Raw genomic sequence first — 13590 nt, 5'->3', positions numbered from 1 at the left:
ATTTATTTATAAATAATTTTATCTCTTTTTTCCATGTCTTCTTTGAATTTTCAACTTATTTTCAACGTATTTCCAGTTTATGCATAGTAAATAACACTTCATTATTATTTTTCTTAATTTTCTTCGTTAATTACTCTTTTCTTTAATTCTTCTTTAGTCATTATTGTGTTGCATACATGAGGTGCACTAAATAATGAAAACACTTCTATACTTCTAAATTTTCTTATATTTCTCAAGAAATACTTAAAAATTGAACACATTGTGTCAAAAAATGTCGAAATAACTTTTTAACTTGCAACAATTACTTTAGTTATTATATGCAAGAATTGTACAAAATTTCCAAATCCTAGTTTAAATATCGTTGAAAACTGCGTAATATATAAGTAATTAAAGTAGCTCTTTTATAGAGCTCATACGCAGAAAAGTACTAACAATTTTTTTCAGAATTTTTATATATACTATATTTATAAACTTCATTATTAAATTTGTTTTATCATGTTTTCTTTTCTCTTCATAAAATATTGTTCTACACTATTAAAACATGGAACCAGTGTTTTCTCCAGATGGCAAACCTGAACAATGTAACGTAAAACACTAGAAACATTTAAGCAGGTATTAGGTACAGCAGAAATAGGTAAACGGAAGCCGAGAGTTAAACAGACAACAACTAAATAAAACAACATGTGTTCTCAATATATAACCACAAATAATTTTTAAATTTCAATATCAAGCTATTTGAAGTGCAAACATCTTTCTTACAAATTGCTAGCGATTCATTAGTTACAGCAAATTTTTATATAAACTGTGAAGATTCATCTTAAATATCAAAACTTTGTTTCAACTTAAATATTAGAGGTGTCTTAAAATTATTCATACTGATTTTTAATTAAAATAAAAGCCTTCAAAGTTGTTTATTTTACTATACATTTATATGTTTCATGATATTTAGGTTATTAAATTTCGTTGTTATTAAGATATTTAATTATTCTACTCCGAATTTAAAAATAAAAAAGCCGAATCAGGAAATTTATTGTCTTCTTCCCAAATTATTTTATTCTGATTTGTTTCACGTTTAATTGCATAAAAATTGTTTAAAAAATGAAAAAATATAACATTTCTTTATGAAAAGAATGATCTTGAATTACAAGCATTGTATATTTTTTAGATTAAATTCATTATTGCATAGTTTTATCATGCAGCCTAAAGAAGTACTACACTACCTTTTGCCACTTGATTTGTATTATAAAACTTTCCAATATGATTTCAAATTGTAAATTCTTGAGTTTTCAATGTTAGGTAACTGTATTAAGATATGTTCTAATCATATTTTTAAGCCCACATCACTTGTTCTCTGTCCCTATACTTAAAACCTTATAGTTGTTTGTTGATGTCTGATTTATATAATTTTGAGCAAAAAGAAAGGTTTAAAATTTCTAACATAAATGCAATTTTTTTGACACAAAAAATTGGATTTGATTATTAATTGGGAAGCTATTTTAAACATGCCATAAAATGCGGATTAAGCACGCCAAAAAATATAATGAAAAATGTGAATTTTTTATCAGAGGTGGTTCAACTTTTCCGATTGCAAAATACGATCATTAAAATTGTGAAGTCAACATGTTAGATGTGATGAATATTAATAGTTGTATTTTTAGAAAATTTTTTAACAATGTACATGAAACTAAATAATTTAATTAAATACATTTTAGAAATATAATTACAAAAATAGTTTTGGGATATATATTTTAGTTTTAGTAATTTTTAATTATTGCATTTGTTATTAAAAATGTTTTAGAAATAAACAAATAATATTAAGACAGAAAAAATAAAAATATGAAACTAAACATATGTATTACAAGTTTAGATGAAAATTAAAACACAATCTTCAAAACCATTGAAAGAAAAACCATAATTGTTATCAAAAATAGTATTGGAACCTCATTAAGCTCATTGGTTTTCTCAGTGCCGGATTGCCCATTAGGCCATGGCCCCAATGATTAGAGGCCCCCCTTAAAATGGATTTTTTAAAAATAAATTTAAAAATATTAAGAAAAACAATGATTTTTTGAAAAAAATCAATTTTAAATATATATTAATAAAATACGATAATTTTTTGACATAATGTTAATCATATTTATTTATTACTTATTTTAGTTATTATTTATAAGTATTATTATACGAGTAGTTTATGTATTATAAGATTTATCAATGTTTTTTAAGTTCAAATTTGTCATTTTGATTAGCGTGCAAAAAAATTAAAGGCAGTACTATAGCGAGCTAAGACTTGTTTAAACAAGAAGCAAAGAATTTCAAAATGTAATTAAATTTTTTAAAAATTTTATGATTATTTTTAGTTCTTATTTAACAAAATAAGGTAAAATTTAATTTATTATTATTTATTTTTATTTTAAATATGTTTTCCTAAATGAAAAGATATATAAATACTTTTATATTTGAATAAATAAAAAATATACAAGAAAATTTAATTTAAGGGCCCCAAAAATTTGAATGGTCTAGGGCCCCGCATACGCTTAATCCGCCTCTGGGTTTTCTGGTTTGCAATGTTGATGTCATTAACTGGGAGCCATCTTGCTTCTCTAAATATAAGACAAACTACACATCTCAAATTAGTTTTTTTTAAAAATTCTTTTGAATAATTGTTTTTTTTTATTTTATAAAAGCCTTTTCTCTTATTCATTTAAATATTGTCCTCTCTTATATTACTAACTGGGAATGAAACAAGCATCTTCTACTCCTTGAAAGAGAGAGCAAAAATATGCAGCCCTCAGATAAAACTAATTTTTCCTCTTCTTCTTGAATAATTTTGAAAAATAAAAGTCTTTCTCTCCTTTCTATCATTAAAAAAAATACTTTTATAAAATATGAATGCATTATATATTACTCAAAGACATTTTTTATGTAGCTCTATTTCAAATATATTGTCTTAATTTATTTTTAAAAATATTCAAAGTTTTATTATGTTAAAAAATTTAACTAATTATGAAACAAAATTTTTAGAGGTATTTTTTTAAAAAAAATTTCAAAAGGAAAATATGATTGATATTAAAAAATTTCCTTGATTTTTATCATGTCATCTTAAGATACTGTTGAGTCCTACATTCATGTTACATATTCTATAATCATATTACCTTACCTTTCCAAACAAGTTTTTCATAATTTATTTTTATATGTATACAAAATGGGTTACTGCTTATTAAGTTTGATTTTTTATCAGCTGTTACATCTAATTGTTCAAAAAATTTTGTAAATTGAATGTTATTTTGTTTGGGTTGCTTCATAAAAATAAAAGATTTATGAAATATTTTATGAAGCATCTAATTTCATATGGTGATAGAATTTAATTTTGTTGTGTTTAAGATGAAGTTTTGAGTCCTGCATTGAACTGGCATTTTTTTATTACTTTATTTAAATGTATGACTGTTATATTATTTCATTTTAATATTATTTTCTTTTATTTAGCTATGGATAATTTTGAGAAGAAAAGATTAGCAAACGAAAAACGTCTTAAGGCCATTAAAGAGTGGCAGAAAAATAGACATAACATCAGTGCCAAAACATCTTCAAAAAATTTGGTAAAGTGCAATTTTTCAAAAATATATATTTTCTATTTCTGAAAGCACTTTTTTTTCCTTCAAAACTATGTTGACAGAGTTTTCTGTTGTAATAAGAAATTTAAAATAGCAAGCAGAAATAAAAATGAAGATAATTTCACTAGTCAAAAGGACCTGTACTAATTAGTATAAGTATTATTGTGTATGCATTTTTACATTTTACTTAAAGATTTATAAGACAAAATAAGTTTATCAAATATAATGTATAAATTTTGGCACCCAAATAAAAAATGTTATTGGATTTTCATACAAATTGAAATTTTGTCATTTATGGATAGAATCAAATTTATTTATCAAATACAATTCATAAATTTTTTCGCATGAATAAAAACTGCAATTGGATCTCATTTATGGATAGTAACATTCATAGATGGTACAAATGAATAGAAAAATTTAGTAATACCTATATGAAAAAGAATTTTTTGCAGTTGGGAAACTATCTTAGGAGTATTTAGTTTGTGGTTATAGATTTAAATGATTAACTTCGATTATAATTTATAATTAATGTCAGTAATAAATTTCATCTATTAAACATTAACAATACTTAAAGGTTTCCCCCTTTTTTTTACATTATCTTTACAGTATACAAAAAAGTTATGTAGGTATGAACCTTTCAAGGGTTGCATGAAACTTTTTGTACTCTATTGATTTCATTCTGTGTAAATATAGCATTTTTACTAAAGTAAAAAAAAAAAAAAAACATGAATAAAGCACAAATAAAGTATGAAAATGGACATACTATAGTTTTGGTTCTCTAAACAAGAACCTTCCTCACTGTCAAAATATTTTTTGTATATATAGTGTGTCCATTTCTGTTCTTTATTTGTGTTTTATTAACGTTTTCCACTTTAGTCTACGTAACTTAAAGTATACCCTATCATTTTGGGTAAAATTTTTATGTCTGTTCTGTTATTTATTTATTATTGTTATATTTGATTTCGATTCCTTACTAAAGTTAAAATTGTTCTTGCTCTGATTATTGAGAAGAGTGTAAATAGAGTAATATTCTTTCTTTATTGAGAATGTGCCGTAAGCATTAACTTCTTAAAAATTTTGCAATGTATTTGCTTAAAAAGTTTTATGGTTTGAAAAAATAATCAAAGAATCTAATTTTTTGTCTCTGTCAACCTGTTTTGTTGGGTTCAATTTCAAAAACTTGCAAATGTATTTTTGTTGCTTTAATTTTAGGATATCAAAGTTAACACCACTCAAAACAAGAAAAAAGTATATAATTCTGATGAAGAGACAACTGATAACAGTAATCAACTCAAATTATTTGATTCTGATGATGAAAATGAAGACTTTAGTGACTGCTTTAAAATTCGGCCCCAGTTTGAAGGAAGGAATGGACAACGTGTATGTATATTTGCAAAATAGATATACATGTAGAGGTACACAACCTGTCGCACGCCAACTGTTGTTATGTGGCCTGCAAGAGCATTTGAACAAAAAAAATTTTTTTTTGAAAATTAAAAATTCTGGAGCGCAAATTTGAGTTTTGACTTTTTTATGCGCTCAATTTGTGCAGATTCTATTGTTAATCTATGTTGTTTCTCGATAGCTTTTTCAATGGCTATTGCTATGAAATTCGGAATTGTTTTAAAAAACCCAATATTTTAATACGATACTACGATGCTCGAGTTTCAAATTTGAGCGATTTCTTTTCGACTTACATTATTTTTGCTATAATATTCAAGTGATGTTTCTAGTGTTTTTTTGGCATTTATAACTACCAATTTTCATGTAGTTTTTAAAATCCTGATACAATTATTGCAATTTTATGAATCATGCGTTATTAATACTTTGCTATGCATTGCTTTGCTAAAGTTGCTATACATTCCATTGTGGTTTTAAAAATTCTGAATTTTATTACAATTTACTAATTGTAAATCATACATTTAAGTAATTACTTAAGGGTTAGTTTTATTTATGCTGATTTAATTGTAAATGTAAAAGAAAAAATTAAAAAAATTTCCCATTATTTCAGATCTGTTATTTTAACTGCAATGTTATTATGACGATTTATAATGGTGCATTTAAATAATCACTTTTTGATACGATTTATTTCGGCATATTTCAAGTTATTTTCCATAGTTTTTTCGGCAATTAGTGACATGCATTTGTACATGGTATTTAGGATTCTGATATTTTAATACAGTATTATTGCAACATGAACAAATCTAAACGTGCAGGAAAACTTAAATTTTTAAATTGCTCATTTTTTGTAATTTTGTTTCAAATTTCTTGTAGCTTATGATTTTCTTAGGAAAAAAAATACCTTTTCTACTGAAAACTCCAAAAGATTCTATTAATTCAAGAAATAGCATAATACCAAATAAATATTGAATCTTAATATGTACTTTAATAGTTGTGTTTTAATTTTTTGCTTAAGCCCAATAAATTTCCTTTAATTAAAATATTTAGTTCAAATTTATATTACACATTAAAATATGTATGTAGTTTTTTTTACATGTTTAGTCTGTAAAAATTATAGTTTGTTTTTCTTTATTGTTACAGTTTATAGTATCTGTTTTCTCCAAATATATATATATATATATATATATTAATAAATCAATTGATAAAAACACAATAAAAATTTTTAAAAAAAGTATAAAGTTTTTTTTTTTTTTAGTTTTGAATGAATTCTAATAGTTATAAATATTTAATTTTCAGAAAATATGTTACCAAGTTTACTGATAAAATATTTCGAGTATAGAATACCAGTTTTAAAATAAAAATGATCATATTTGCCACCAAAATGACTAAATATGCAAGCAGCCCTTCTTAGTCAACATGCTGTGCAAGTGGCTCTTCACTCAAAAAGGTTGTGCAACTCTATTTATACAGAATTTGAAATTTGTTAAAGATTTTGACAGTTACCAATCTTTTTCCTTTGCATATTCTCTGCCATTCAAACTAAACCTTTCAAAATGTAATAAGTAAGTTTTTTTTTCTGAGTTCAGTAGAGTCTCAATAATTTGAGTTTCGGTTGATTTTTAATTGACAATTGATTTTCTGACGATTACTGTGACTGAATGAGTGCGATTACTCTGCTCTATAATGATTATTGTAACTTAGTGTAATGCAGTAAATGTGCCCTGATCCTCTAATGTAAGTTAATTTTCTGTAAACATAATATATTTTTCAATTGAATGCTGAAATATAAAAATTGCTTTGTGTACATTTATTTAAATATATATTAAATTTTCGGAAGTTCAAGCCAGGCTTAGTTTCGTTCACCTCGAATTATCAAGATTCTACAGTGTTATAAAGTACAGAATATTTATAGGCCTAAATTGAAAAAAAAAAATGATGAAGGTTGATTAAAAGTTAAAGGGGGAAATTAATAAAACATGTATAAAAAAAGCATTTTTTTGTATTGTTAAATTGCATTTATTTTGGAGTTTATTAAACTTTTTATAATGATACACAAAATGTAAAAACATTATTTTTACTTTTAAATGTATGTTTTTGAATGCAGTTTTTAAGAAAGAGTCGTTGACTAATTTTATTTCTAATTCATATATATATATTTTAAATGTTTTAAATCAAAATCTTTGAATTCTCTTTAGATGAACCTCTGTTTATACATATGGTTCTATTTATTTAGAATTTTGTAAAATATTTACTTAACTGAAGGGTCAAAATTTAAAGTTAAATTCTTTTCTATGCAATTAAAAATTATTTTTGAAAAATTCTTAAGTCAATATTGTTTTCAGATGTTAGAGATGAGTTCTGAGCTTTCTGATCGTTTTAAATTAGATGAGCGATTCAAAGAAGATGAAGAAGAATCTGTTAATGATAAAAGTATGTCTGCCTATATGTTATTAAAATTTAATTATGTAAAAATGAATTGAATGTAATGCTTTTTTTTTCAGCTCTTTTTTTTGTGCACATATTAAAACTATGTAAGAAAAGAAGATAAAAGAGGATTTACATACTTAATAAAAAGTTGAGTTTTAAGAAAAATATCTGATTTTATCAGTTTTAATTAAAGTTATTGAAAGTAATTATCTAACAGATCTATATTTATCAAATGCCATCTGGCAGCAAGAGGGTTACAAATACTTTGATAGGTACTGGTTTTATATTTTCTAACTTCATAAATGATGTTATTAAATACAATATTTTTTGCTAAACTTTATTAAAAATGTTTGTAACATATTATACCCGACTTTTTATAAAAAAAAAAAAAAAAAAAAAAAAAACTGAAAAAATTTATATTAGTTATCATTATTTATTTTTCCTTAGTTTTTGATGACTCTGAAAAGGAAAAAAACATTAGAATATTAGAGTCAATTCTTGGCCATGAAGTTAGTAAAAAACATCCAATTGCTCAAAATGCAAAAAAGTAAGTGAAATCTTTTAAAATAAATATTATAATATTTTAATGAAATTGAAATTTTAATTAATTTAAATTTTTTTCTTCTTCTAAGTATAGTTTTGATAATGTGTTTATCATTTAGTAGCATTGAATTAAAATTCTTGATTAATGATATTTATTCAATTAACTATCTACAAGTCTTTTCATTAATAAGAATTACTACTTTTTGAAACAATTATTACTGGTAAAAAGATAACTGAAAGAAATTAATATTGCTAGTTTTTTAATAGTCAGAAATTATAATACATTGACAGAGAAGTGAAATGAGCTTCTTTAATAAGTGAGATAGAAAAAGCGAATAATTACGTTTGAATAAGAAAAATAATTGCCATTAAGTTGGTGTATATTTTTCATTTAGGAGAAGCATAATTTCCATTTTTTTTTTGTATACTGTGCTGTACTTTAATATGGTATTCTTTGTGCTTAATTCTCTGATATATTGAGTTTGTAATGCGTTCGTTGGTGCAATACAGATACTTGATTAAAATAAGTTGGTAGGGATATGTTAAATACTTAAGCTTCTACATCTAATCTAAATTTCAATAAAATAAAAAAAAGTTTCCTTTTTTACTTAATAGGAGAAAAGAAATTGAGAGATTTGATCCAGATGATGAAAATAATGCCAGTTGTATAAAAGAAAGTGAAAATGTTTCAAAGAAACCCAAAGCAAAAAAAAGGTAAATCCATAATGTATACTTCCATTGAAATAATTTAAAAGAAAAAAAAATAAGAAAGAGGAGTTAGGTTGAAATTAATGAATTTTTATATGTTTTGTTACTTGATAAGTTATTTTTTTTAATATTTTGTTCTTAATAATTTGTGCTACCTGAAATGAATTATTTGTATACTTTATAATCTGTTGCACATATTTTGGAATCTTCAAACAAATGATTAATTTGCTCCCCTGTCTAATTTTGTATTATTGGCCACATTGAGTTTTAATTGGTAATAATAATTTATTTTTTGATGTTTTCTGTTGAGTGATACTGCTGATTCAATTTCTTGAGTGTGTAAATGTCTGTCATCAACGGAGAAACAGTTCAACAGCTACAAAATTGTAATCAATTTTGTAAAATAATTGAATGATTACTTAAATAATTGAATTAATGAATATGCTTTAAAAAAATTGTGTTAGTCTTTGTACTCATTCAGATTTTTAATTTTTTAAAAAATCTGCTCTTCAATTTTAATTTTTTAAATTCCTGTTTGTTTTTCTGATAACAATTAAATAAACCAAAGTAATTTTTTCTGATTAAAAATTTGTTTACGTTTGTTACGTTACATTTAGATTTTAGATATTTCCTAAAAGTTCTATTTCATTTTATGATTTAAAATTTAATTTTATCTCTTTGCTTAACTTAGTTTTTGCTTTAATTTTATCTCTATAGGAAGTCTGAACCAGAGGTTCCAATACCTGAAGAGATACCAATTTCCACAGAACGCTACATTGAAGTTACATCAAATTTAAAAGATATTATGAATTCAGCTGGAAGTTTTACCTTTTCAGAAAAATTTAATGTAGTGGTTGATTCAAAGGAAGATAAGAATAACGAAGGTAAAGCTATTGTATACAGGCTAGCTATATGTCTCTAAGTTGTGGATATTAAGATTAATTTAACTGATTTGTTGTTCAACAGATCAACTTCTTATTTTATTTTAAAATTTTAATATAAAATTGAATTAATTTCATGACTATAACAACAATTATTTGACTAAAACTGGATCATACATACATATATGCAATATTCTTCTTTTTTAAAAAAAATCTATTTAGTGCTATTTTTGGTCATGAGAATAATATTTGTAAGGTTTTCTTATAATATTAATTGCATAAAATGTGTATTGTAAAAATATTAAACTTTTTTACAGCATATATCACTCATTAAAAACTAATATACATTATTATTTAAATTTTCAATTGGTGCGTAAAAACCAATAAGTCTGAAAACTAATAATCGCCATTCAAAATCTATTGTAGATGACCTGACCTGTTTCTGAATTCATCAATTCAGTTTATTTTTCTTCCTGCATTTAATCTAGTTTTTATTCAAAAACACATTTCACAGCAATAAAAGCATTATATGCTGTGTTTAGAGACATGGTTGCATAAATAATGATTTATTAGCAGGATGGTTTGCCTGAAAAAGTTTTATGGTCTTAATGTGCTATTAAAATAGACTTCTGATTTTGACATAGATTCAATAGCCTTTCTTAATGGCCCTGTTAGAGTTTTGTTCCAATGATGAGTCATTACCTGTAATTTACTTTTAATTACTGAAATAAACTAATTTTTTTATCATATAATTTTTCAACCTTATGTTGAGGAGAGGAATAAATACTTATGTTACCACATTTGAGTAAATTATTGATTCAACTGTGATTTTAGCTTTTGAGAAAGCTCCAAGGATCTTTAGAGCCTTATCATTTTTTGCTGGCACCAGGTTCTATCTTTTTCTGTTTAAATAAGTCTATTTTGAAAAATGTAATAATAAAGATGAAAGCAAGAGCTTTAATTTATTTTATTATTAATATAATTAGTAATTTATTTTATTATTAACATAATTAGTAATTTATTTTATTATTAACATAATTAGTAATTTATTTAATAATGAAAAAATGTGTATTCATTTCTTTTTGTTAAAATGTTATATTTTTTAGAAATTTTTTACTCAGATATGTTTTCTAAAATTGCTAAATTTAAGCTTCATTGATTGTTTATAATATTTCGTCTTTTTTAGGGAAAAGTAATGATCATGAAAATTCTACATTGCGAAAAGATTTGCCTTTAACTGGAATAGCACTAAATAAAAATGCAAATAAAATTACAATGTGAGTATGAAAAATTCGATACCTAAATGTGTGATTGAAAAGAAATGTATTCTTAATAACAGATTTCCCAAAAGATATAAATATTTAATACATAGTGTGAATTTGTGCTTAGTAATTTTGCAATCAATTTCTATAAATATAAGTACATGCCATGCTTATTTATGTGGAAGATATCTTTATTTATACAAAAGGTGCATCAATCAAAGATACAGAATAGTTATCTGGAACAGTCGGCACCGAGGCTGATCTTACCGGACAACTTTAAAAAATAATAATGATAGCTATGGCAATGCTTTTATTATTTTTTTTGTAACTACCCAGGAAAGTTTTTTCAGGTTTAGGACTAGCAATCATTACACATATGTGCAACTAGCATTAGCAGTGTATATTTTTTAACTTTTTACCACAGATGCATTTTGAGCTTTTTAGCTCTGTATTATATAGAAATAATATGTCACTACAATTTTTAAATGTTATATTGTTTCTACCTTTCTTTTTTTGAAAAAAGAATCAATGCATATTTGCCAAGTCAACAGTTTTTTAATGAAGACTCCTGTATTTTACGACTATCTCCTGTTTACCTGTATATTCTCATATTTCTCTGTATTTTCCTGTATCTGCTGATGGCAAAAATGGTTCTTTTATTCCTCAACAGTTAGTGCTATTGCCAGTATTGCAGTATGTTGAGTGCTAATATTTTAAGTAATAATAAATAAAGGATTAAAAAAACTTCTTTAGATTAACATTTATATACATATTTTTTACCTTGCTAAATGTAAGTGCTTATATTTCTAATTTTGACTTACATGATAATGTATGATGTATCAAAACTTTACTCGCTGCCTAAAATATGTGACTAGTAAAATCTCTGTTATTTTATTTCTCCAATGTTGGCAGGTATGCCAATGACACACATTTCAAAACTTATTAGAAAAATATGTGAACTCTAGTATATGTTTCAAAAGCAAATAAAACTGGAAACTTTTACCTCCTCTCTCAAATTCTTAAAAATAAAAATGCAGAAGCAAGTTGAGATTGGTAGGAGGCGAGCTGGGAGGGAAAGCCTCTTTTCGAAGACACAGTACAAAAAGAACATTTTTAGAGTACTTCATATAATCTGAACTTAAAGACAGATTTTGGTAAATAAACAAACAAATAAATAATAATTTGAAAAAGAAAAAAACAAACAAACATAGTCCTGAATTGGTCTGGTTACTTAAACTACTTGATTAATCAATATCCAAACAAATAATGCTCTATTGTAACTGGAAATATAGCTATTTTAAAAAGTAATAAACCTTTAAAACATAATGTCAGACAAGAAATATCGAACAAAATAGACCAGTTCTGTATGAACCACAATGTAGTTAACTAAAGTCAGCCACTCTTTAAACTAATACTTTGAGACTAGATTTCACGAACACTAGAATTGCGTTTCACACATCGTGTGTTTGAGTTTCACCCCTCAGAAATTTTTTTAGGAGTGAAAATACTTCTCGTAAATTTTTGTCAAAATAATTAGTTTCATTTTTCCCCTGTTTTTTTCCTTTCTTTTTCTTTAATTTTTAAATGTACAAAAATGATAAAAACACTAATACACCTTTCAAGTATCTTGTATTGAGGAAATTATTCTAATATTGCCAATAACTAACTACAATTGCTTATGAAAAGGATATTTTGCAACTTAATATAGAATAAAATCTAAAAAGTGAGGCCTGCTTAAGAACTAGCATTAGAAACACATCAGATTGTCTAACTCTGTATACTCTAGTATAATAACTAACTACAATTGCTTATGAAAAGGATATTTTGCAACTTAATATAGAATAAAATCTAAAAAGTGAGGCCTGCTTAAGAACTAGCATTAGAAACACATCAGATTGTCTAACGCAGCAGTTCCCAAATTTTTTCAGCTGCGGAACTCAAAAATCTAACTGTTTCTTTTTTTTTTTTTTTTTTTTTTGTCAGAACCCAGATTTTATGAATAAACTTCATAAGCAGTTGTGAACATAGAAGAAAGAAAGATGTGTGATAATATATTAATTGTTTGAAAATACTATTTATAATTGATTATTTTGAAGATATCAATTATTTTCAAAATATTTAATGACATTTTTTCATTATTTTATGAATAGTTGTATTTAGTCTTTTATATCAGAAAGTTGAATTAAATATGCAATACTGGCATATTAAACGTTTATTTTTTTTTTATATTTATTTATTTTTATTTTTTTTTTGCGAACTAGCCATACTTTTTGATGGCAAGTAAAGCAAAAACTTTGTGAGTTATACTGCAGTTACTTCTGCTTTATAATAAGCAATCTGTACTATCTATTTTTATGAAGAATTTTATATAATTGTTTTGGCAAAAGTTATCCATTGTAAGCTTTTTTTTTTTCATTATTCTTTTATTTGCTCTTTATGTGTCTGTATATATAAATAAATTTTTTTTTTCCAGAAATAATTGTGAATTCAACTCTGGTTTCAAAGATCCATTTTTCATTTCAAAATCAGATGAAAGACTGAAAGGTTTGTAATGAACTAAATTGTGCATTTTTTTAAATTAAAATATATTTGAAGTTATTTTTTACATTCAATTGTTTCTTCTATTACAGAAGGTATTGAATTCTTTACAAGACCTAAACCTCTAGATCAGATTAGAGAAGATTGGACTAAAAAAAGAGAACGCATTTTGGTAACAATTTTATTATATTTTTATAAAAATTTTCAGAGATATTTTGA

The 13590-nt window shown here is 24.6% G+C and overlaps 1 protein-coding gene across 2 annotated transcripts in view; it reads left to right on the top strand.

The window, feature by feature from the left end:
* Nucleotides 1-636: 636 nt before the first annotated feature.
* Nucleotides 637-13590, top strand: part of LOC107438058 (uncharacterized) — a 14310-nt gene continuing 1356 nt past the window's right edge. The window contains exons 1-10 of one of the 2 annotated variants that reach the window (XM_043039624.3): nucleotides 637-855; nucleotides 3484-3596; nucleotides 4824-4991; nucleotides 7355-7442; nucleotides 7887-7986; nucleotides 8598-8696; nucleotides 9408-9574; nucleotides 10758-10848; nucleotides 13307-13377; nucleotides 13464-13543. In XM_043039624.3, coding sequence (XP_042895558.2) covers nucleotides 3486-3596; nucleotides 4824-4991; nucleotides 7355-7442; nucleotides 7887-7986; nucleotides 8598-8696; nucleotides 9408-9574; nucleotides 10758-10848; nucleotides 13307-13377; nucleotides 13464-13543 — 975 coding nt within the window. In that variant the 5' untranslated portion in view covers nucleotides 637-855; nucleotides 3484-3485. The remainder of the gene's footprint in view (nucleotides 856-3483; nucleotides 3597-4823; nucleotides 4992-7354; nucleotides 7443-7886; nucleotides 7987-8597; nucleotides 8697-9407; nucleotides 9575-10757; nucleotides 10849-13306; nucleotides 13378-13463; nucleotides 13544-13590) is intronic. The other variant, XM_043039625.3, reaches the window with a different exon arrangement.

The sequence above is a fragment of the Parasteatoda tepidariorum genome, chromosome 2 (genome assembly GCF_982258835.1).
Source record: "Parasteatoda tepidariorum strain Cologne lab strain chromosome 2, Ptep-v5.0, whole genome shotgun sequence".
Taxonomy (NCBI): domain Eukaryota; kingdom Metazoa; phylum Arthropoda; class Arachnida; order Araneae; family Theridiidae; genus Parasteatoda; species Parasteatoda tepidariorum.
This window is presented reverse-complemented; position numbering and strand designations above follow the sequence as displayed.